This window comes from Suncus etruscus, chromosome 2 (assembly GCF_024139225.1).
Source record: "Suncus etruscus isolate mSunEtr1 chromosome 2, mSunEtr1.pri.cur, whole genome shotgun sequence".
NCBI lineage: Eukaryota > Metazoa > Chordata > Mammalia > Eulipotyphla > Soricidae > Suncus > Suncus etruscus.
The window spans coordinates 65903252-65927362 of NC_064849.1; the positions used below are offsets into that span (position 1 = coordinate 65903252).

The 24111-nt window shown below is 46.5% G+C and overlaps 2 protein-coding genes and 1 non-coding gene across 3 annotated transcripts in view; 2 read left to right on the top strand and 1 right to left on the bottom strand.

Moving 5' to 3' along the window:
* The first annotated feature begins 314 nt into the window (after window positions 1-314).
* Window positions 315-9939, top strand: HOMEZ (homeobox and leucine zipper encoding). Its single transcript, XM_049768627.1, has 2 exons — window positions 315-507; window positions 8271-9939. Exon 2 carries the CDS (start codon window positions 8303-8305, stop codon window positions 9863-9865), a length of 1563 nt encoding a protein of 520 aa, XP_049624584.1. The 5' UTR covers window positions 315-507; window positions 8271-8302; the 3' UTR covers window positions 9866-9939.
* Window positions 9940-13912: 3973 nt separating this feature from the next.
* RNF212B (ring finger protein 212B) overlaps window positions 13913-24111 on the bottom strand; it is a 52866-nt gene continuing 42667 nt past the window's right edge. The window contains exons 11-13 of the mRNA XM_049768975.1: window positions 17627-17666; window positions 17067-17167; window positions 13913-14013 (exon numbers count right to left, since the gene is read on the bottom strand). Coding sequence (XP_049624932.1) covers window positions 13913-14013; window positions 17067-17167; window positions 17627-17666 — 242 coding nt within the window. The remainder of the gene's footprint in view (window positions 14014-17066; window positions 17168-17626; window positions 17667-24111) is intronic.
* Window positions 14347-14453, top strand: LOC126003190 (U6 spliceosomal RNA). The gene has a single exon (XR_007493725.1). It is a non-coding gene; the product is annotated as a U6 spliceosomal RNA (small nuclear RNA).

Consider the following 24111-nt stretch of genomic DNA (forward strand, 5'->3'; position numbering starts at 1 on the left):
GAGCAAAGGGGCCCGAGACGCGCACCCACTCACTGCAAGGTCCGGCGGCGCCGAGAGGGCGAAGGTAGGGGGCACCTTTAGGGGCATCCTGGCCCCGGGGGACATCTTCCCGGACCCACGCGCCAATCGCCCACTCGCCCAAGGCCCGCTGCAGCCAATAGGAGGCTTCGGCCGAAGACCCAAGCGTCCAATGGCTGGCCCCGTGCTTCCCACGGGTCCCGCCCACTCGTGCCTACCAATCAGGACTCGGTCCCATTGGCTCGTCCCGCCCCTGCCACGCCCCCGAATCGCGAGCGCAGGGCTGGGCCGGGCTGGGCCGGGCTAGGCAGGCGCGCGCTCGGGGGCGGGCGGGGCAAGTCCCGGTCCCGGCCCTCCGCTCCGAGCGAGCAGGCCGCACGGCAGCCGCTCCAGGGCCACCCCGAGACACTCTCTGTCCCCCCCTCTGCCCCATCCCCGCCCCCCGGCCCACGGTGCGAGGCTGGGAGCCGCCGCCCGGGCCGGACAGCGGTGAGTGATCCCCCAGCCCCTTCGACCTCAGCTCCCCAGCCTCCCTCCGAGCCATCCCGGCGGAGCTCCATCCCACGCCGCGGGGGGAGGCGAAGTCCACGTTCCAAGTGGCCCGGATCTCTCTGCTCCTGCGGACTTCTTGGGGTTCTCGCTGCAGCTGGGGGAGGGCGAGTGCGGGTAGGGTCGGGAGGAAAGGGAAGGCAGGCAGGCTGGGTCGGGACGCCCTGGCGAGGGGAGGATGATTATTAGGGTTCGCTCGGCTCCACTCTCTGGGGGTTCTCTCTCCAAGTGCACCACCAACTTTTTGTTGTTGTTCTCTGACCCAGTTAGGACTGAATGAAAGGCGGAGTAGGAGAAGCGTTTCCCTTCCCAGGTCTCCCCTCCTCCGACGCCTCCCCCACTTCATGGCGACCTCGACACACGTTCCTAGACCTGGACTGACTGGGGAGAGACGGGCCTTAGGGAACGCAAGGGGCTGGCGGTAGACGCGCCTTCGGAACCCCCCTTACCCGTCATATCCCAACGCTAACTAGGAAAGAGAACCGAGTTGTTCCGAGAGGTTCCTGGTATTGCGTCTTAACTTGAGGAGGCTTCTAAATCGAAAGAAGAGAAAACTCAAGCCGCAGAACCTGTTTGGTCATGCGGGCTCCCATTAGGGTACCTCTTATCAGAGGAACTTTCTCACTAGACATTCGAAAGCCCCTTTTTTATTATAGGACTCTGATAGGTAGAAGGCGGTAATGGCAGAAACCCCAAAACGCCAGTTTAAGTTGGGAAATTTTATAGCTGAAGCATTAAAACGTAGGCTCATTTTTAAAGTCTTTCCGGGTAGTGTTGAGTGTTTGGTTTTGTTTTTCTGTTCTTTTTTTTTTTATGGCAATGCTGATCGAAGTTCCCAGTTGCCTTCTTAGTACTTGAAACATTGAAATCTCAATGTTTGCTTCACCTTTAGTGCTTGTAAAAGTCCAGGCTCCTAGGTCCCAGTCCAGACTAAGAAGGCGAGTGCTCTGGTTTTAAGTTTCCCAGGTAATTCTGAGGTATAGTCTGAGATCAAAACCCTGCATTTTATCTATGATTTTTTTCTGGTTTGGTTTTTCTGAAATGGTATGAGAATTTAAACAGAATGAATCATTCAAAATACAAAAAAACATTTTGAGATTTTTAAGCCCCCCTCTCCAATCTATTTTTATACCTTTGTCTTGCACGTTCCCAACTCAGTTTTAAATTGTACACTCTTTGGGGGCTGACAGTATAGAGGGTAAGGTGATTTGATTGCCTTGCATACACCCAACCTGGGTTTGATGCATGGCATCTCATATGCACCAGAGTACATGAGTTCATGTCCTTGAACTTAGAGCCAAGAATAAGCCCTGAGCACCACTGGATATGGCACAAAACCAAAGGGGAAGAAATTGTACATTCATCTGAAATATCTTTTTTTTTTTTTTGGGGGGGGGGTCATACCCGGCAGCGCTCAGGGGTTACTCATGGCTCTGTGATCAGAAATCGCCCCTGCCAGGCACGGGGGACCATATGGGATGCCGGGATTCGAACCACCATCCTTCTGCATGAAAGGCAAACGTCTTACCTCCATGCTATCTCTCTGGCCACTCTGTACATTCTTTTGTCTTTTCAAAGCACTTAATTTTGTCTCCATGGGAACAGTTTTTAATGTAATAGTTTTCGTAAGCTTATGTGTTTGTTATTCTCTAGAGAAAAAAATGTTGGGCCGAAGTGATAGCACAGCGGTAGGGCATTTGCCTTGCACTCGGCCAATTAGGATGGATCTTAGTTCTATCTCCCGGAGTCCCACATGGTCCTCCCCCCCCCCCCCCCCCCCCCCCCCGGTCAGGAGCGATTTCTGGCCAGGAGTAACCCCTGAGTGTCACAGGGTGTGCCCTCCCCCCAAAAACCCAAATAAATGTCATAAGTAGGATTGAAATCACACACAATGAGACCAAGCACACAGAGTATAGGAAGGAAGCAGAAGACACACTGGAGAGCAACATAAGTCATTAATAGTTCATACTGTGGGGCCGGAGAAATAGCACAGCACAGTGGTAGGGCGTTTGTATTGCACGCAGCTGATCCAGGATGGACAGTGGTTCAAATCCTGGTATCCCATATGGTCCCCCTTGCCTGCCAGGCGCGATTTCTGAGCACAGAGCGAGGAGTAACCCCTGAGCGCAGCCAGGTGTGACCCAATTCTTCCACACACACACCCCCAATTCCCATACTGTTATTTCATGTAATCCTGTAGGTCACTTTGGCCAAGTCCCTAGTCCAGTTGGAGACTCAACCCTCCGACTTCCAGTAATGTCACTAATACCTGGTCCCTTCCACTTCCAATTTTTGTTGAGTCTAATCTGTGGTTCATGCCTATCAAGCAGTGTCATGCCTTTCTAAGTATTCCATCATTGTATCTGTTGAGAGTACATAGCGCAGGTGAACCCTTTTAGAGATGAAAAGAGGTTATGTATATAGTGTTTAGTTAAGATGCTTATTTGAGAGGGTGGAGTCCTAACTTTATGCAAGATGCTTATTTGGGAGGGAGGAGGCCTAACTTTATGCCTTATTTGATTTTCAGAAAGGTTTCATGTTCAAAAAGTTAAGCATGTAAATAGATTATCACTAAAAGTATTTTTTTTGGTTTTGTTTTTTTTGGGGGGGGCACACCCAGTGATGCTCAGGGGTTACTCCTGGCTTTGCGCTCAGAAATCGCTTCTGGCTTGGGGGACCACATGGTTCGTCAAGGGATCGAACCACGGTTAGTCTTAGGCTTGCACACAAAGCAGAAGCCTTACCACTTGTGCCACTGCTCTGGCCCCACTAAAAGTTTCTTAAGGCCCTTAAAATTCTATCACTGAAGCATTCTTCAGGCAGTATTGAAGTTCTTAGAATAAAGAAACTGGGGTAACAATAATTTCAGTTGCCCAGTTGAACCTGTGACTATAAACTTAGCTAAAGTCTAAAATTATTTATTTTTTTTGAATCACACCCGGGGCGCTGAGGGGCTCAGGGGTTACTCCTGGCTCTGCACTCAGAAATTGCTCCTGGCAGGCTCAGGGGACCATGTAGGATGCCAGGAATCCAACCAGTGTCCAGCCTGTATTGGCCATGTGCAAGGCAAACGCCCTGCCGCTTTGCTATCGTTTCAACCCTGGAGTCTAAAATTCTGAAGTTCTTTCTCCTATAAGTGTGTGAATACCTAGAGTGGGAGTTTAAGGTTATTCTTATCTGCTAGGTGCCCAGGAGTTATGGGAAGCCAAAGAAAACCTAAGGATTATCCTTTTTTTGTTTGTTTGTTTTTGGGCCACACCAGGCTGCTGCTGAGAAATCGAGGACTATATGGGATGCTGGAGATCAAACCCAGGTCCGTCCTAAGTCTGCTGCGTGCAAGGCAAACTTCCTACCTCTATGCTATTACTCTGGCCCTATATCCTTACATTTTTACTTACAACTTTAAGTCTGATATGGGCATATCTGACACATTTAGTAAGGATGCAAATGGAATATTGTTATCCTCAGAAATCTTTTTTTTTTTTTTTTGGTTTTTCAGGCCACACCTGTTTGATGCTCAGGGGTTACTCCTGGCTAAGCGCTCAGAAATTGCCCCTGGCTTGGGGGACCATATGGGACGCGGGGGGATCAAACCGAGGTCCTTCCTTGGCGAGCGCTTGCAAGGCAGGCACCTTACCGCTAGCGCTACCTCGCCGGTCCCAGAAATCTTATTTTTCTAGTTTGTTTTTTGTTTTTTGTTTTTTTTTTTTTTTTGGTTTTTGGGCCACACCCGGCAGTGTTCAGGGGTTACTCCTGGCTGTCTGCTCAGAAATAGCTCCTGGCAGGCACGGGGGACCATATGGGACACCGGGATTCGAACCAACCACCTTTGGTCCTGGATCGGCTGCTTGCAAGGCAAACGCCGCTGTGCTATCTCTCCGGGCCCATTTTTCTAGTTTTTATTCCCTATTCCATTCTCCAAAATAAAAGGCACAAGAACATAGACATCAGTGTGTTCACTAATTAGGGCTTTCGTACCTCTTAGAGTTCTCAGGATGAGTTTTTTCCTATCTCAATCAGATTCATTTTCAGGAGGTGCCAGTTATACAGCCGTGCTTTAAATTAAGCCACTATTCTATGTGTAGACAGTGAATCAAATAGTTACTTGCATTCCTGCATGTTACACTGAAATAATTAGCCGATGCCACAGAATCTGAAGATAGAAAAAACTTGAACGAAAACAAATGTTTCCTTGTTTATAATTATGCCTGTTTTAATTTCCATCTGGCAGGCTTCATCCTTATTTATTATTGGTATGTTATCATACTACATTTCCCTCACATATAAAGTTAGAACAGAGCACAAATAGATTATGTAGATATCAAGTGTTGGTGATTTCCCTCCCAGCTGGCGCTAATGGAGCAAAAGAATTTCTCACTGGCAGTTTAGGCCCTCATAGGCTAGTCAGCTCTGTCTGGGGTGAACCTGGAAGGTAAAGATAGTGCTACCAAATTGGCAATTTGGTAATACAAAATGAATCATGAATTCATTTCTCTGAAAGCAACAAAATTCATTCTCATTATAGCCAACTCCCCAATGTATAGAAAGTAGAAATCAGATATCCTTCTACTGCTCTTTAGAATAAGAACTCTGCGCGGTGTTTGCCTTGCAAGCAGCCGATCCAGGACCAAAGGTGGTTGGTTCGAATCCCGGTGTCCCATATGGTCCCCCGTGCCTGCCAGGAGCTATTTCTGAGTGGATAGCCAGGAGTAACCCCTGAGCACCGCCGGGTGTGGCCCAAAAACCAAAAAAAAAAACAAAAAAAAAAACTCTGCAAAAACAGACTGGAGTCTTTTTTTTTTGGGGGGGGGGGCACACCAGGAAGTGCTCATGGGTTACTCCTAGCTCTGTATTCAGAAATCACTCCTGGCTGGCTAGGGACCATATGGAATGTCAGGCCTTAAATGCTGTACTGTAAAGCTCCAGCCCTTCAAGCCCATTAAAAGAAAAAAACACTTTAGTCATAAACTTATAGGTAGAGTATGACCTTATTTTTCTTTTTGGTATTTTGGGCCACTCATAGGTCCTCAGTGGTTAGTCTTGGCAGTACTGGAGGACCATATGCAGTGCATCATGCAAAACAAGTACTTATCTGCTGTACTCTCTGGCCCATATTACCTTATTTTTCTGACGGGAAATTAAAGCTTAGATGTTCAATAACGTAAGGACATGCAGCATCCTAGGAAGTGGCTGAGTCATGACTCATCTCAAATCTGCCTCCCTCAGGACCTCTTTAAAACAGTAGTTTTGAGCAACCCCTCTGCCTGCTTGCTACCAGCACATAAGTAGGCGATGGGTGAGAATACATTAACATATAGTCTACAATTTGTTTGTTTTTGTTTTTGGATCACACCCAGCAAGGATTAGGGGACCACGTGGGATGGTAGGGATCAAACCTGGACTGGCTCTGTGAGGTAAGCACCCTACCCTGTGTACTCTCTCTCCAGCTCCAGTCTACAGTTTTATTTTTACAATTAGAAAACTCATAAAATGAGTAACTTTTGGGGCCGGGTGGTGGCGCTGGAGGTAAGGTGCCTGCCTTGCCTGCGCTAGCCTAGGATGGACCGCGGTTCGATCCCCCGGCGTCCCATATGGTCCCCCAAGAAGCCAGGAGCAACTTCTGAGCGCATAGCCAGGAGTAACCCCTGAGCGTCACAGGGTGTGGCCCAAAAACCAAAAAAAAAAAAAAAAATGAATAACTTTTGGGGCCGGAGAGATAGCATGGAGGTATAGGGCGTTTGCCTTGCATGCAGAAGGACAGTGGTTCAAAACCCTGCATCCCATCTGGTCCCCCGAGCCTGCCAGGAACAACCCCTGAGTGCTGTTGGCTATGAACAATAAAAACAAAACTAAACAAACAAACAAAAAAAAGAATAACTTTTATCCAAGATCACATTGCTGATAGAAGCAGAACCAAGGGTTAAACTGTAGGTTAACTCTAACCAAGAATCATTTCTACCTACTCTTAACTTGCTGCATTCATTTGCCCTGGCTGTGAGGATTTACATAACCTTTAATTTACTTAACATTCACTTGTTAAAAAGGTAGAGTGTGCTGCAACTAAAGTGCTTCTGAACTTTTTTTGGTTTCGTTTTGTTTTTGGTTTTTGGGTCACACCCGGCAACGCTCAGTGGTTCCTCCTGGCTCTATGCTCAGAAATCACTCCTGGCAGGCTCGGGTGTCCATATGGGATGCCGGGATTCGAACCACCATCTTTCTGCGTGCAAGGCAAATGCCTTACCTCCATGCTATCTGTCCGGCCCCGCTTCTGAAAATTTTAAAACAGGTGAAATCACTGGTCTTTCACTGCTTTTTCTGTAACATTTGAGAGTTTTCTCAATTCCTCCTGTACATTCACAAAGAAAAGTAAATCCTTAACATTAACATATGTAACAACATTCCTTGAGAGGAAGTGGGGAAAATTGGGTTAACAGAGGCAAAAGTAGCCCACTTTCTTTTTCTTTTTCCTTTTTGGGCCACACCAGAGGTGCTCAAGCATTTATTCCTGGCTCTGGGCTCAGGGATCAGTATTCTGGTATCAGTACTCAGGGGACCATATGGCATGCCCCCACTTGTCTGCATGCAAAGCAAGTGTACTAGCTCCAGTTCTGAATGTAACCCCACTTTCAATTTGGTCCACAGATGGTTTTAGTGTTTCAGGGAGGAAGCTTGGGGCTGTGCCTGTGGTCCCCAGTCTCATCCACAGTTCTGGGAGTGGTGGTGCTACTGCATAGTTTGCAGAACCTGTTTACAGTTTCAGAGCCAGCCCACCTGGTCCTGAGAAGAAAGCAGGCAGTGAGAGAAGAGACACAGGCCTCAGTTCTGGGTGGTGGGGAGGTTCAAGTCTGAGGGCGCTCTTGGGATTCCCTGGAGACTAGCTGTTGGTGGAGACAACGTGGGGGAGGGGATAACCTTTGTTCTTAGGATGATTTGGGGGAAGAAAGCATTTCCTTTCTCAATCCCTTGGGACCTAAACCCTGGGGGGTTGCAGTAAACCCCATTCCTGTAGCTGTCCTATCCTGAGAGAAAACAGGAACACTTCTTTAGAAAGTAGGTATTAAAGCACTTGTAACAGCTGAGATTATGGCTCCCTCTGTCTCTGTGAAAACATTACAAAAGTTCACTTTGTAACTTTTATTCTATGAATGGAGAGGATAGAAGAAGCTGGAGTTACAAAGATAAAGGCCTATTATATAAAGATTGTGTTTTGTTGGTTTTTTTTGGGGGGGGGGCACACCCGTTTGACGCTCAGGGGTTACTCCTGGCTATGCGCTCAGAAATCGCTCCTGGCTTGAGGGGACCATATGGGACGAAGTCTGTCCTGCTAGGGCTTGCAAGGCAGACACCTTACCTCTAGCGCCACCTTCCCGGCCCCCCTTCTTTTTTTTTTTTTTTTTTTTTTAAACAAACTGAAGAGTTTGAAACTGAAGAGAATTGGTCCTGGTGACAACACTCGCCACAGTACATTGGGAGTATTTTACTTCAGTGGATTTTGGCTTTTCCATACACAGAAGGGGGATTAGAGTAGGTGCATTTGACTTCATCAGGTTATGAAAATTAAAACGAGAAAGCTGTTAAAGAACCTTAAAAGCAATCTAGCACATCATAACAGTTGTTTTGGAGCCTAGTACCTGAGGTAGAAATTGGGGCAGTGGGTGGATAGAGGATCCCCAATGACTGGGCTATTTCTTTTCTTATTACAGCTATCTCAAAAGGGCGCAAAACAGAAAACGCCATGGCTCCCAATAAAGAGGCCAACAGTCTTACTAGCCCCAGTGTCGGGCTCATCTGCCTCCCTCCAATCTCTGAGGAACTACAGCTTGTGTGGACCCAAGCAGCCCAGACCAGTGAGCTGGATGGCAATGAGCATTTGCTCCAAACCTTCAGCTACTTTCCCTATCCCAGTTTAGCAGACATTGCCCTTCTCTGTCTACGCTATGGACTGCAGATGGAGAAAGTCAAGACTTGGTTCATGGCCCAGCGCCTTCGCTGTGGCATCAGTTGGTCATCTGAAGAAATAGAAGAGACTCGAGCACGGGTAGCCTACCATCGCGACCAGCTCCATTTCAAATCCCTCCTCTCTTTTACTCATGCAGGGCGGCCTCCAGAGGAGGTGCCTCCTTCCTTGCCACCTCCTGAGCAAGCTGGAATAGTGCCTGTGGCTCTTAGCAAGACCACACAAATCAAAGGATTGAAGGTAGAGCCTGAGGACTGCTCAGAGCCACACAATCAGCAGAAATCAACAGAGGCCTTAATGGCCCCTGCCGGTGGGGCAGCCCCCCACCAATCAGAACCATGGCACAATCTTAAAAGCAGTGGCCTTCCTAAGGAACTGGCTAGCAGGAATTCCGCCCTACTGCATAGCCTTAGTCCTGCTTCCTGGAACCACTCCCCAGCTCTCCACCAGCCACAGGCTAGGGATCAGCCCCAATCAGACCCCTTGCTTGCCAGTAGTCAGAAGCCAGAGTCCGCATCCAAAGTGACTCCTCCTGCCTCCACTACCTCTTCTTTCCAGGTACTGGCTAATGGAGGTGCTGCTACCTCTAAATCCCAGCAGCCCCCGGGCTGTCTTCCACAACCGTTGTCACCCAATGAACAGTCACTATCCTCACCTGTGGAACAAGCATGGCCCCAAAGACTAAGGCACAGCAGTAACTCAGGCCTAGCAGTAACAGCAGGTAGGGCTGGCCCAGCAATGTACCCTTCCTCAGATATGCAGCGCCAGAGAAAGCCCAAGCGGAAAACCAAAGAGCAGCTGGCTATCCTCAAATCATTTTTTTTACAGTGCCAGTGGGCACGGCGCGAAGATTACCATAAATTAGAACAGATCACTGGTTTGCCTCGGTCTGAGATTATTCAGTGGTTTGGTGATACGCGCTATGCACTGAAACATGGGCAACTTAAATGGTTTCGGGACAATGCAGTGCCTGGTGCCACAAGTTTCCAGGACCCAGTCATTCCTACACAACCACCTTCAGCCCGCCCTTTGAATGAGTGGACTGACGTACCACCTCTGCCAGTCCCCCCACCCCCACCAGATATACGGCCCTTGGAGAGCTACTGGGCAGCCCACCAGCGGCTTCAGGAAAGTGATATCCCTCACTTGAGTCAGGCATCAAGGCTTAGCACCCAACAGGTACTGGACTGGTTTGACTCTCGATTACACGAACCAGCTGAAGTGGTGGTTTGTTTAGATGAAGAGGAAGATGAAGAAGAGGAGGAACTGCCAGAGGAGGAGGAGGAAGAAGAGGAGGAGGAGGAAGATGATGATGATGATGATGTGATCATAGAGGACTGAGTGGGGACAGAAAGGGAGGTGGAGGGATGCTACTAAAAGATGATCCAGTTTAGTAACTGTTTAAACAAACCATACTTTTTAAAATTACTTTGGCAAAAAGCATTGTATTATTGAGGTTGGGGGACTAGATTCAAAGGAAATGGACCAGGGAGAATGTCCTGAGTGCTAGGTAGAAACCTAGGAATCAAGTGTGAGTGAAAACTGCTTCAGACCTGGGTTAAAACTGATGGGGGTGAGGGAAACCTCCTAGAACTGTAGTACAGAGGCTAGGGCTCTTGCCTTGCTTATGGCCAACTGAGTTCAATCCCTTGTACTCCATATGGACCCCCAGACACTGCCAGGAAAAATTTTAATATTTTGGTTTGGGGGCTACACCTGGCGGTTCTGAAGGGTTATTCCTAGCTTTGCGCTCAGGAGTCGTTCTTGGAGGTGCTCAGGAGACCATATGGAATACCTGGGATCAAGCCCACGTCAACTTCATGCAAGGCAAATACCCTACCCCTTGTGCTATTACTCTAGCCTCACCAGGAATAATTCTTGAGTACAGATGGGTTTGGCCTAACAACCTCCTTGTCAAAAAACAAACAAAAACGAAACAAACTTTTCTAGGAACAGGTTTCTAGTCTGATTTCCCTTTATGTACTGTGTAGAGGCCAGAGCTTGGCCCACATCTGTAAGAGTGGAGAAAAGGAGAGACCTTGCATTCAATTTTTTTCAGTGAGCAAAATTTGTAACGAGCATATTCTTAGTTTACCATTTCCCCTGCAATAGGCTGCCTTCCACCTTTTTTTCTAAAACAAGTCATCCCTGTACATAATGCAGCTAAAACATTGTTTAATATGTCAGTCTCATAAATAATTCCTTTTCCTCATTCACTTCATATGTTTTCCCTATGTATATTATCTGGGTCACAACAGAATGTTTTCATTCCAGATAATTTGGACCATTTTGCATTGTATAATTTTATCTTTCCGAAGTCTCCACTTTGCTTAGTTTGTCTCAGGGTAAATCTTCGCATGGAGCTTGTGAAAAAAGTTTAATAATTGGGTGGAAAATAATTTAGGATATTTATTGAAGATTAGATTTAGGGTAAGTATCCTTAAAAATAAGCTGAATTAAGATTACAAATAGAGGAATGGAAATGGTACCTACTGTATGACTCTGAAAGAATGGTGCAAGGGAGGTTCTGAATTCGGTTGTATAAACCTGGCACTCCTTCCTGCCTAGCTTGACAAGAATTGATTTTTTTTTTATCCTTTTGGCATTGCTCTAATTGTGTCCAGAAATCTAGAATCTATTTTAGGAACATAGTGTGGTTTTTAAATAAATTACTGATGCTTTAGAGTGACATTCATCAGTTGAGGTCAGGTGCGAAGATATCAATGAGTTAACATTTAGATATAAAAGTGTAAGACCCAGATTGCCAGAATAACAATAAAGAGGCCAGAAAGTAAAAATTTTATCTGTCCTCCACCTTGCCACTTCTTTGTACTTTTTCTTTGGGGGGGGGGCCACACCCGTTTGATGTTCAGGGGTTACTCCTGGCAAAGTGCTCAGAAATTGCTCCTGGCTTGGGGGGACTATATGGGACGCCAGGGAATCGAACCGCGGTCCTTCCTTGGCTAGCGCTTGCAAGGCAGACACCTTACCTCTAGCGCCACCTACTGGCCCCCAAAAGTGAATACCTTTGTACTTTTTTTTTTGGTACCTTGCCACTTCTATGGTTTAAAGATGATTGCAGCTAAGTCTTTTTTATTGGGGGGGGGCACACCCAGTGACACTCAGGGATTACTCCTGACTATGTGCTCAGAAATCGTTCCTGGCTTGGGGGACCAAATGGGACACCAGGAATCAAGTCCATTCTAGGTTAGCATGTGCAAGGCAAATGCCCTACTGCTTGTGCCACCGCTCTGGCCCCATAAGTCTTTTTTTTTGTTTGTTTTTGGGCCACACCCGGTGGTGCTCAGGGGGTTCTTTTGGCTGTCTGCTCAGAAATGGCTCCTGGCAGGCACAGGGGACCAAATGGGACGATGGGATTTGAGTCAATCACCTTAGGTCTTGGATGGCAAACACCGCTGTGCTATCTCTCCGGCCCCAAGTCATTCTTTTTTTTTTTTTTTTTTTGGTTTTTGGGCCACACTTGGGTGAGGCTCAGGGGTTACTCCTGGCTATGTGCTCAGAAGTTGCTCCTGGCTTGGGGGACCATATGGGACACCGGGGGATCGAACCGCGGTCCATCCAAGTCATTCTTAATCTACACATTTTTATGTTTTAAAGTGACATGATCTATTGAGAAAAATCTGATAAAACTTTACTATGAGGGCTTTGGGAAAAATTTATTATTTTCTTTTTGAACTACACCCTGTGGTCCTCAGGGGCTGCTCCTGGTTGTACTTATGGAACCATATGGGATGCTGGAGATCAAACTGGGGTCAAGTTCCCTAATTGCTGTATTATCTCTCTAGCCCCAGATAAAATAAAACTTTAAAAGGCAATGATCAAATCCACTTTGGTCAAAATAAAATTATAAAAAAATAAAAATTATAAAATAAAAAAATAGAAGAGATGAAAAAGAAAAAGGCAATGATCATTACTATCACCTGGCTGTTTCCTAGCCTTTAGTTGGTAATGATGAAAACTACTGAGTTTTACCAGTGACAATGAGAAACATCCTCATGCCAGGGACCAAACCTGAGTCAGCTGCATTCAAGGCAAATGCCTACCTCCTGTATTATTGCTCTGGTCCTCTACCATAGACATTGTATTGGTTTGTTTTTATATTTGGACCTTGCTGGGCACTATGTGACTCCTAGACTGGTGTTCAGGGGACTATGTGGTATCAAAAATTAAATCTGGATCTCTCACATGCAAAGCATGTACTTTAAGAACATTAATTATTCTCCCTGACCCCATGACATAGTTTTTGTTGTTGATTTCCGTTTGGCTTTTTTTTGTTGTTGTTGGTGGTGTTTTCTTTTTTTCTTTTCTTCTTTTTTTTTTTTTTAACCACACCCGGCGATGCTCAGGGGCTATTCCTAGCTTTGCTCAGGACACCTTCCTGGCATGCTCAGGGGGCCATGTGGGATGCTGGTGACAGAACTCAGGTCGAGCACGTGCAAGGCAAGTGCCCTACCCGCTATTCTATCGCTCTGCCCCCCCCTTTTTTTGTTTTTGAGTCACACTCGATGGTGCTTAGGGGTTACTTCTGGCTCTTCGCTCAGACGTCACTCCTGGCAGGCTCAGGGGACCACATGGATGCCGGGATTTGAACCAGGGTTTATCCTGTGTTGGACACATACAAGGCAAATGCCTTACCATTGTGCTATCTCTCCGGCCTTGTTTTTCGTTTTGGGGCCATACCCATAGGTGATCAGGAGTTACTCCTGGTCTGGTTTTGTGCTCAGAAATCGCCACTCCTGGCAGGCTTGGGGGACCATATAGGATGCCAGGAATCAAACCCAGGTCTGTCCTGGGTTGTCCGCGTGCAAGGCCAACACCTTACCACTATGCTACCACTCCAGCCCTTCCTCCATGAGATTTTTTTTGGGGGGGGGCCACACCCGGCAGTGCTCAGGGGTTACTCCTGGCTATTTGCTCAGAAATAGCTCCTGGCAGGCACAGGGGACCAGATGGGACGCCGGGATTCGAACCAACCACCTTAGGTCCTGGATCGGCTGCTTGCAAGGCAAATGCCGCTGTGCTATCTCTCCGGCCCTACATTGAGATATTTCTTAAACCAAAAAGCTAATGTGACAATAGTATAGGATATTTGAAATTGAAATTGTACTGGGAAATTATGTCCACAATTATGTCCAACAATTAGGGCCCGAGTGATAGCACAGGGATAGGGCCTTTGCCTTGCACGTGACCGACTTGGGTTCAGTTCCTGGCATCCCATATGATCCCCCAAGCCTGCCAGGAGTAACATCTGAGCACTGCTGGGTGTGGCTCCAAAACCAACCAAACAACAATTATGGTTACCATAATTGAAACCCATGTCATTCTTCATTGAATAGAAGGCCAGAATGAGGAAGTCAGTATGCAGGCCTAACCATGAGTTTTTCTTGCAAACAAGTAAAGGCTCTCTTGTAGGACTGGTGGCTGGAAACCAGGAACTCTCTCTAATGTGGTTCTATTCTCCCTCTGATCTGAAAGAGAAAAAGAAATGACCAAAGCCGAATTCTGAGGAGCACCGCTCAAAATGAAAAAAGATTGATCTTAGCAACTTAAGAGGATTCTTTTGTTTTGTTTTTGGGCCACACTCGGGTGAGGCTCAAGGGTTACGCCTGGCTATGTGCTCAGAAATCACTCCTGGCTCAGGGACCATATGGGACACCAGGGATCAAACCCAGGTTCGCCCTGGGTCAGCTGCATGCAAGGCAAAGGCTCTACCACTGCGCTATAGCTCTGGCCGCAACTTAAGAGGATTCTAAAGTTCATGATGTATGGGAGTATGTGGGTACTAAGAGTAGTAAAACCCAGTGCTCACTTTGGCAGCACATATACTAGTATTGGAACGATACAGAGAAGATGAGCATGGTCCCTGCGCAAGGATGACACGCAAATTCGTGAAGTGTTCCATATTTAAAAAAAAAAAAGACCCAAACACAGGTACAAAGATTCTGATTAGTTGTGGAAGTGACAGTCCCCTCTCAAAAATAGGTAGCAGGGACCAGAACAACAGCACAGTGAGTAAGGTATTTGCCTTGCATGCAGCCAACTTGAATTTGATCCCTGGCATCCCACATGATCCCTCAATCCTGCAAGGAATAATGATCCTGCAAGGAATAATTCCCTTCCTTCCTTCCTTCCTTCCTTCCTTCCTTCCTTCCTTCCTTCCTTCCTTCCTTCCTTCCTTCCTTCCTCCCTCCCTCCCTCCCTCCCTCCCTCCCTTCTCTCCTTCCTCCCCTCCTTCCTCCCTCCCTCTCCCTCCCTCCCTCCTTCCCTTCCTCCTTTCCTTTCTTTCGCCACACCAAGCGGTGCTCAGGGGTTACTCCTGGCTCTGTGCTCTGTGCTCCTTGCAGGCTCAGGGGACCATATGGGATGCCGGGGATCAAACCCATGTCCATCCCAGGTTTGCTGCGCCCTGCCACTGTGCTATGGCTCCAGCCCACAAGGAGTAATTTCTGAGTGCAGAGCTAGGAGTAACCCCTAAGCCCCTCCAAGTGTGCCCCCTCCCAAAAAAAGAGAAAAGGTAGCAGAGGTATATTTTGAAAAAGATGAACGAAAAAGGTTTTTTATCACTCTCATACAGAAATGGGCTTCCAGAAACTTTCTTTTATTTTTTAATTTTGGGGCCACACCAGCAATGCTTAGGGGTTACTTCTGGTACTGAACTCAGAAATTACTTCTGGCAAGCTCTGGATGCTGGGGATCTAATTTGGGTAGGCTGTGTGCAAGGCAACATCCTACCTCTGAGGCTGGAGCTTTGCACATGGTTGAATTGGGTTCGATCCCTGGTATCTCATATGGTCCCCGAGCCCACCAAGAATGATTCTTGAGAGCAGCACCAGGAGTAACCCCTAAGCACCCACCCAGTGTAACCTAAAAAAACAAAAACAAAACCCACATCCTACCCATTGTGCTATCACTCTGGTCTGCCAGAAACTTTTTTTTTTGGGGGGGGGCACACCTGGCAGCGCTCAGGGGTTACTCCTGACTCTATGCTCAGAAATCACTTCTGGCAGGCTCAGGGGACCATATGGGATGCCGGGATTCAAACCACCATCCTTCTGCATGCAAGGCATGCACCGCCCTACCTCCATGCTATCTCTCTGGCCCCTAGTCTGCCAGAAACTTTTATATGCAAGGATTGATTACAAAACAAGTAAGATCATTTTGTGTGTGTGGGGCACACCTGGTGGTGCTTAGGGGGCACTCCTGGCTCTGTTCTCAGAAACCACTCCTGGCAGGCTCAGGCGACCATATGGGATGTTGGGAATCGAACTTGGGTCTAACCCAACCCAGGTCGGCCACATGCAAGCAAATGCCCTACGACTGTGTTCCCAAGATCAGTTTAATTCCACATATGAACCTACTCAATACTCAATAAATAGCAATGGTGACAGGACAAATATAGGTATAAGCTGAAGTCATCTCCACTGTGAGGAATAGAGAACTTGGGGTGAGGACAGGGCCAGAGTGATAGCACAGCGGTAGGGCATTTGCCTTGCATGAAGCTGACCTGGACACACCTGGGTTTTATCTCCAGCATCCTATATGGTCCCCTGAGCCTGCCTGGAATGATTTCTGAGTAAAGAGCCAGGAGTAACACCTGAGCACCGCTACTAGGCATGTCCCCAAAACAAAATACAAACAAACCCTACATGGTCAGAAAGATAGTATAGCATTTAGGGTGCTTGCTTTGCACACTAGCCAACCTGCGTTCAATTTTCTTTTCTTTTTTTTTCGGGCCACACCCGTTACTCCTGGCTAAGCGCTCAGAAATTGCCCCTGGCTTGGGGGGACCATATGGGACACCGGAGGATCGAACCACGGTCCTTCCTTGGCTAGCGCTTGCAAGGCAGACACCTTACCTCTAGGGCCACCTTGCCCGCCCCACATTCAATTTTCTGTACCCAACATGGAGCCCTGAGTACTGCAAGGAGTGATACCTGAGCAATGCTGGGGCTGGCCCAAAAACCAAACTCAAAGTATGGAGTACATTAGAGACAATCATGGGGCCTGAGAGATAGCACAGCGGTAGGGTGTTCATCTTACATGCAGCCAACCGAGGACTGATGATGATTTGAATCCCGACATCCCATATGGTCCCCCGAGCATGCCAGGAACAATTTTTGATCACAGAGCCAGGAGTAACCCCTGAGCGCCGCCAGGTATGACCCAAAAACAAAACAAAACAAAAAACAAAACAAAACAAAATAAAAAATTAGAGACAATGAGAATACAGATCTCAGGGGGCTGGAGCAGTGGCACAAGTGGTAAGGCATTTGCTTGCATGCACTAATGTAGGATGGACTGCAGTTCAATTCCCAGGGTCCCATAAGATCCCCTAAGCCAGGAGTGATTTCTGAGCACATAGCCAGGATTAACCCCTGAGTGTCACCAGGTGTGGCCCAAAAGGCAAAAAAACAAACAAACAAACAAAAACAGATCTCTGGTTATTTTTTACACTTTGAAGGTTTTCATATAGAATATATGTCAGTGGTTGAATCTCCTTTGGAAATATTATTCAACTTACCAGAATTTCTAGGTGAGATGATTCTTAGTTGGTCTGAATCCTCTCTATTTAGACATGGTCTGAAAGGAACAGTTCCCTGTCCAGAAGAGGCAGGTGAAGGTCTATGGAGGAAAAGCTAAAGTATTAGCAGAGAGCAGGAAAGGTAAAAGCACATGTAATATAAGTGCTTAACTATGTAAGCCAAAGGGAAGTAAATACCTTGCTTGTGACTGAGAATAAAATAACTGAGATTCTCACCAGACAATGCTATTCAACATTCTCTCTGGTTTGCAAAGAAGATTATACATTTCAGTGGTACAAACCAATGGAGAAACAGCCCAATCAGCCCAGGTACTGCTGGTACTGTCAGTGTTTTGGGCCACACCCATTTGACACTCAGGGGTTACTCCCAGTTATGCACTGAGAAATCACCCCTGGTTTGGAGGGACCATATGGAACACCAGGGGATCAAGCTGCGGTCCGTCCTAGGCTAGCAATTGCAAGGCAAACACCTTATCTCTTGCGCCACCTCTCCGGCCTGTGAACAGATTTTAAGCTAAAGAAAGCATGGTATTACTTACCTATATGAAAAGCTGTGGGTAGAAATTGGTGAAGGGGTTTCTGGAAAGAATAAAAATGGACCTGTGAGGACTGGAAGGATAGTACAGCAAGTAGGATGTTTGAATTGTATACAGACAACCCAGGTTTAATCCTCAGCATTCCCTATTGTCCCCCAAGGCCACCAGGAGTAATTTCTAAGTGCAGAGCCAGGAAAACCCTGAGCGCTACCAGGCAGATATGGTCCAAAACAAACAAACAGAATCACTCATATGAGGGGCATAAAGAAACATAGTAGGGGAATAACTAGTTATTATAGTTATTAACTATACAATTATATATATTAATGTATATAACTATAGTTATATATATATAGTTATATATAGTTATAGTGCTCAAAGACAATAGAAATGAAGAGCAAAAGAATTGGTCTCAGCATCTTGTTTGGTTGGTTTTTTCCCTCAGTAGTAATCTTGTAACTGGAGGGGGGGAGGCTAGATAAGCCCAAAAAAGGAAATTATCATTCTAGACAAAGGCTGGGTGCTAAAAAGAGGTAAAATGATATGCAAGATACCCTATCAGTAACAGTATTACAAACTATAGTGCCTAAAAGGAAAAAAGAAAAAGGGAAGTACCTATCATAGAAGCAGGCTTGGGGAGGGAGGGAAATTGAGGGCATTGGTAGAGGAAAGTAGAGACGGAAGGGATTGGTGTTAGAACATCAGATACCTGAAAACTAATAATGAATAACTTTGTAACAATGTAATTCATGATGATTAAATTAAAACAATTTTCTTGGGGGGGGCGGAGAGAGCATGGAGGTAGGGCATTTGTCTTGCATGCAGAAGGATGGTGGCTTGAATACAGGCATCCCATATGGCCCTCTGAGCCTGCCAGGAGCGATTTTTGAGAGTAGAGGCAGGAGTAACCCCTGAACACTGCCGGTGTGACCCAAAAACCAAAAATAAATAAATAAATAAAAATTTGTTTTCCTTAGGGGCTGGAGAGATAACACCTTGGTAGGGCATTTGTCTTGCATGCAGCCCATCCAGGATGGATGGTGGTTTGAATCCCAGCATCCCATATGTTCCCACAATCCTTCCAGGAGTGATTTCTGAGTGCAGAACCAGGAGTTAACCCCTGCATGCCACCTGGTGTGACCTCCCCCCAATTTTTTTTCCTTAAAGAAAAGAAAGAGGGGGGCCGGAGAGATAGCATGGAGGTAAGGCGTTTGCCTTTCATGCAGGAGGTCATCGGTTCGAATCCCGGCGCCCATATGGTCCCCCATGTCTGCCAGGAGCAATTTCTGAGCCTGGAGCCAGGAGTAACCCCTGAGCACTGCCGGGTGTGACCCAAAAACCAAAAAAAAAAAAAAAAAAAAAAGAAAAGAAAAGAAAGAGGGGCAGGAGTAATAGAACAGTAGGTAGGGTATTTGCTTGAATACTGGTGACCCGGTTCTGTTCCTTCCAAGTACCACCAGGAATGATTTCTTTTCTTTTTTCTTTTTTGGGTTTTGGGTCAAACCCATCAGTGCTCAGGGATTACTCTTGGCTCTGCATTCAGGACTTACTCCTGGTGGTACTCAGGGAACTATATGGGATGTCAGGTATTGAATCCAGGTTGACTGTATACAAGGCAGATACCCTACCTGCTATACTATCACTCCAGCCCCAGGAGTGATTTCTGAGTGTTGAGCCAATAGTAACCTCTAGCACTGCCAGGTTAGCCCCCCCCCCCAAAAAAAAAATAAGAAAGAAAATTTGGGGATTGGAGCTACAGAACAAAACTGTAAATCTCTTGCCTTGCGCATGTTGGAGCAAAATCCAACCCCTTGCTCCTCTATCACATATGGTTCCCTAAATCCTCCCAGGAATGATCCTTGAACACTGATGGGTGTTACCCCAAAACCAAATAACAACAACAAAACCCAAAGAGATTAGGTATATGGGGAACCAGGAAAAAGAAACAGAAGATCAAAGATTTTTAAAAATATATGTAGGATTAGAGCAGGGGTGGCGAACCGCATGCGGCTCCCGGCCAAAATGAATGCGGCTCTTTGCCTCTTCTCATTATTTTGTATACTGTGGCTCTTTGCCAAGTTTGGATTTTGTTCTTCTGCTTCTGAGGAGGGACCTCTGAGGAGAGATCTCCAAGCGTGGAGTCCCACCCCCAGGCTGCATCATCCCTCCGAAACAACTGCACAGGCCAGCGAGCGGGGGACCCGTGTGTCACATGTTGGGTCACATCTTGCCATTAGTTCTGAGTGTGGAGGACTCGACACACCCTCACCATCACTGCAGGATTTTGACCCTCACTCAAAATGGCAAAATGCAATATGTGTTTCATATATTATTGTTAAAATTATATGCTTTTGTGTGAGTGTTCTTCTGTTTTGTCAGGTCACTGTGTGGTGTGGCTCTCTGACTCTCACAGTTTAAAATTTTGACTCTTTGTGTTGAACTTGTTCGCCACCCCTAGATTAGAGGTTAATGCAAATGAAAAACTCAGATCACCCAGTAGTGGTTCATAAAGTTATTTTCCTTTTATGAGTTGGTAGACTAGACCATTGCTACATTGATTGTACTCTAATGTGTTTTTCCTCTAAAAAATTAACCAGAAAATGGGGCCAGAGCAATAGTAAGTGGGTAGGGGTGCTTGCCTTGCATGAAGCCAATCTAGGTTTGATCCTTAGCATCCTATATGGTCCTCTGAGCACCACCAGAAATAAACACTGAATGCACAGCCAGGAGTAACCCTTGAACATGACTAGATGTGGCCTAAAGACAAAAATAAAATAGTGAATAAACAGTTTGGTTTCATCCACTTACTCTTTTTTTTTTTTTTTTAAATTTCCCCTTAAGAACTATCACTGTTGTAATTTATTTGTTTTTGGACCATACCTGGTGGTGCTCAGGGGTTACCCTGATTCTGGGCTCAGAAATCGCTCCTGGCAGGCTCCGGGGATCATATGGAATGCCACGAATCAAACCCAGGTCTGTTCTGGTCAGCCGCATGCAAAGCAAATGCCCCCTGCTGTGCTATCCCTCTGTCCCCACTGTTGTAATTTGCAAAGGCTTTGGCTGGTCCACAGAAAATGTTTGTTTGTTTGTTTGTTTGTTTTGGGGCCACACCCAGTGACGCTCAGGGGTTACTCCTGGCTATGCACTCGGAAATTGCTCCTGGCTTGGGGGTCCATATGTGACGCCAGAGATGGAACCAAGGTCCATTCTGGATCAGCCGCCTGCAAGGCAAACGCCCTACTGTGGCACTATCACTCTGACCCCAGAAAATACTTTTTAGAGAGAATTTTCTTTTCACATGTGAATTTTTGTTTTTGTTTTTTTGTTTTGTTTTGGTTTGGATTTTGGGTCACATCTGGCAGCACTCAGGGGTTACTCCTGGCTCTATGCTCAGAAATCACTCCTGGCAGGCTCGGGGGACCATATGGGATGCCCGGATTCGAACCACCGTCTTTCTGCATCTAAGGCAAACACCTTACCGCTGTGCTATCTCTCCGGCCCCTCACATGTGAATTTTTGAAATTCACAAATCTTTTGTTTTGTTTTGGGCCACATCTGGCAGTGCTCAGGGGACCATATGGGATGCCACGGATTGAACCCTGGTTGGCCTCGTGCAAGGCTAGTACCCAACCCACTGTGTTATCACTCTGGCACAAGAAATTCACAAATACCTTTCTGGACAATCTTTTTTTGCTGGCTTAGAGGCCATATAGGATACTGGGATCAAACTTGTGTGGATCACTGGCAAAGCAAGCATCTCTATCCTATTGCTCTGGCCGTTGGACAACCTTTTGTTTATTTTATTTATGGCCATATCTATTTGCTCTAGGACAATTTTCAGAAGTGCCTGGGGATAAAGCCAGTGCTTCCCACATACAAAGTGTGCACACAGCCCTTTTAGGATATCTTCAGGCTCTGGATAATCAATTAAGAGGAATTTTCTCCCCTTTCTCTTCTCTATTGTTTCTAAATTGACAGGGTGTCACATACACTTAACTAGATGCTTAGGGGGAGGTTTCACTTTATTGGGCTCCAGGATCACACTTGGCATGTGAGGAAGATGCCTGGAACCAAACTCCAGGGTTTCATGACTGCACAAATGATTCCTAGAAATCCCTGGGAACCTGAACAGTTGTTTTAATTTTAGCTGTTTTCATTGGGTGGGGGTGGGGCACACCTAGCAGTGCTCAGAGTGTACTCCTGACTCTATACTAAAAAATCACTCCTGGGGGCTGGAGAGATAGCATGGAGGTAAGGTGTTTGCCTTGCATGCAGAAGGACAGAGGTTCGAATCCCAGCATCCCATATGGTCCCCCAAGCCTGCCAGGAGCGATTTCTGAGCATAGAGCTAGGAGTAACCCCTGAGCGCTGCCGGGTGTGACCCAAAAACAAAACAAAACAAAAATATCACTCCTGGAAGTGCTCAGAGGACCATATTCAGTGGCTGGGGATTGAATTGGAGTCAGCTCTAATGCAAGGCAAGTGCTTTAACCTATGTCCTCTCTCTCCTGGATTTTGGGTTTCATTTTGTTTTACTTTGTGGCCACACTTGCTATACTCAAGAGTTATTGTTGGGGCCAGAGCAGTGGTGCAACAGTAGGCAGTTGCCTTGCACGTGCTAACCTAGGACAGATTGTGGTTCGATCCCCGGCATCCCATATGGTCCCCCAAGCCAGAAGCAATTTCTGAGCAGATAGCTAGGAGTAACCCCTAAGCATCACTTGATGTGGCAAAAACAAAACAAAACAAAACAAAACAAAACCCCACAAACAATAAAGAGTTACTGTTGGCTCTGTACTCAGGAATCACTACTGGTGGGCTCGGGATACTAGGATTAAACTTCTACGTTGGCAATTTATAAGGTAAGCAATTTACCAGTAGTATTATATCTCCAGTTTTGAATCTTGTTTAAAAAAATTTGGGGGGAGTCATACTGGGCTGTACTCAGAGGTTACTCCTGGCTTTGTGCTCAGAAATTACTCCTTGCAGGCTCAGGGGACCATATGTTGGGGATAGAATGTCATTCAAGGCAATGCCTTATCAACTGTGCTATCACTCCAGCCCATTTAAAATTGTTTTTGTTTTGTTTTGGTGTTTTTTTTGGGGGGAGGATCACACCCAGCAGCGCTCAGGGGTTATTCCTGGCTCTACGCTCAGAAATCGCTCCTGGCAGGCTTGGGGGACCATATGGGATGTCGGAATTCGAACCACCGACCTTCTGCTCTCAAGGCAAATGCCTTACCTCCATGCTATCTCTCCGGCCCCCTATCCATGCTTCTGGCTCTGCATTTAGGAATTATTCATTGAGGTACTCAGCATACCATATGGAATGCTGGGATTGAATTTGGTTGGTTGCATACAAAGTTTTTTTTTTTTTCCCTCAGCTGCCACACCTGGTGATGCTCAGGGGTTACTCCTGGCTATGTGCTCAGAAATTGCTCTTGGCTTGGGGGACCATATGGGACACCAGGGGATTGAACCAGGGTCTATCCTAGGTTAGTGCGTGCAAGACAGACACCTACCACTTGCGCTACCACTCTGGACCCTCACTAGAATTTTTTTTTTTTTTTTTTGGTTTTTGGTTTTTGGGTCACACCCAGCAGCACTCAGGGTTTACTCTATGCTCAGAAATCACTCCTGGCAGGCTCGGGGGAACATATGGGATGCTGGGATTCGAACCACCGTCCTTCTGCACGCAAGACAAACGCCTTACCTCCATGCTATCTCTTCAGCTCCATCACTAGGATATTTTTATGGTTTTTGTTTTGTTTTGTTTTGGGGCCTTGGACATGCTTAGAGGCTACTTCAGGAATTACTCCTGGCAGTAGTTGGGGGACCATATGATATGCCAGGGATTGATCCTGGGTTGTCAAGGTATGCCCTACAGGCCATTACTCTGATCCTATTTTTATGTTCCATTCACAATGAAGAAGCTTTGGGTTAATTTTGAGTTAACATACCCAGTACCAAGTTAATTTTTTTTCAACCCCAACATATACTGCCATCTTGTGGTAATAGAAAAAGTTGGGGGCCAGAGAGAGAGAGAGAGAGTACATTGGACAGAGCCCTTGTCTTGCCACGTGGCCAACCAGGGATTGGTTCTCTATTCCAGCACCATCAGGAATGATTTTGAGTGCTGAGCCAAGAGTAAGCCCTGATTACCATTGCGTGTGACCCCTCACCTTCCAACCTGGTTCCCTCCCCCCTCAAAAAATATCCATGTATAGGAGTTAGGATGCATGCTTTGCATGTAACTGACTCAGGTTGGATTCTTGGCAACGCTGAGCATCACCAGGTATGGCTGTGATCACAGATGGCATCACAGATGCCTAACAAGTACACCCTCAGGCTCTAGTATTCAACCCAACAGCTCAAAGTGATCCCCAGGACCCCTGAGGATTGGGACAAAATGTAAACTGTGCTAGAGAGAGATCAAGTACAAAGGTTAAGACAGTTTATAATGAGACTGCAGCCTCGACAGACTTGGT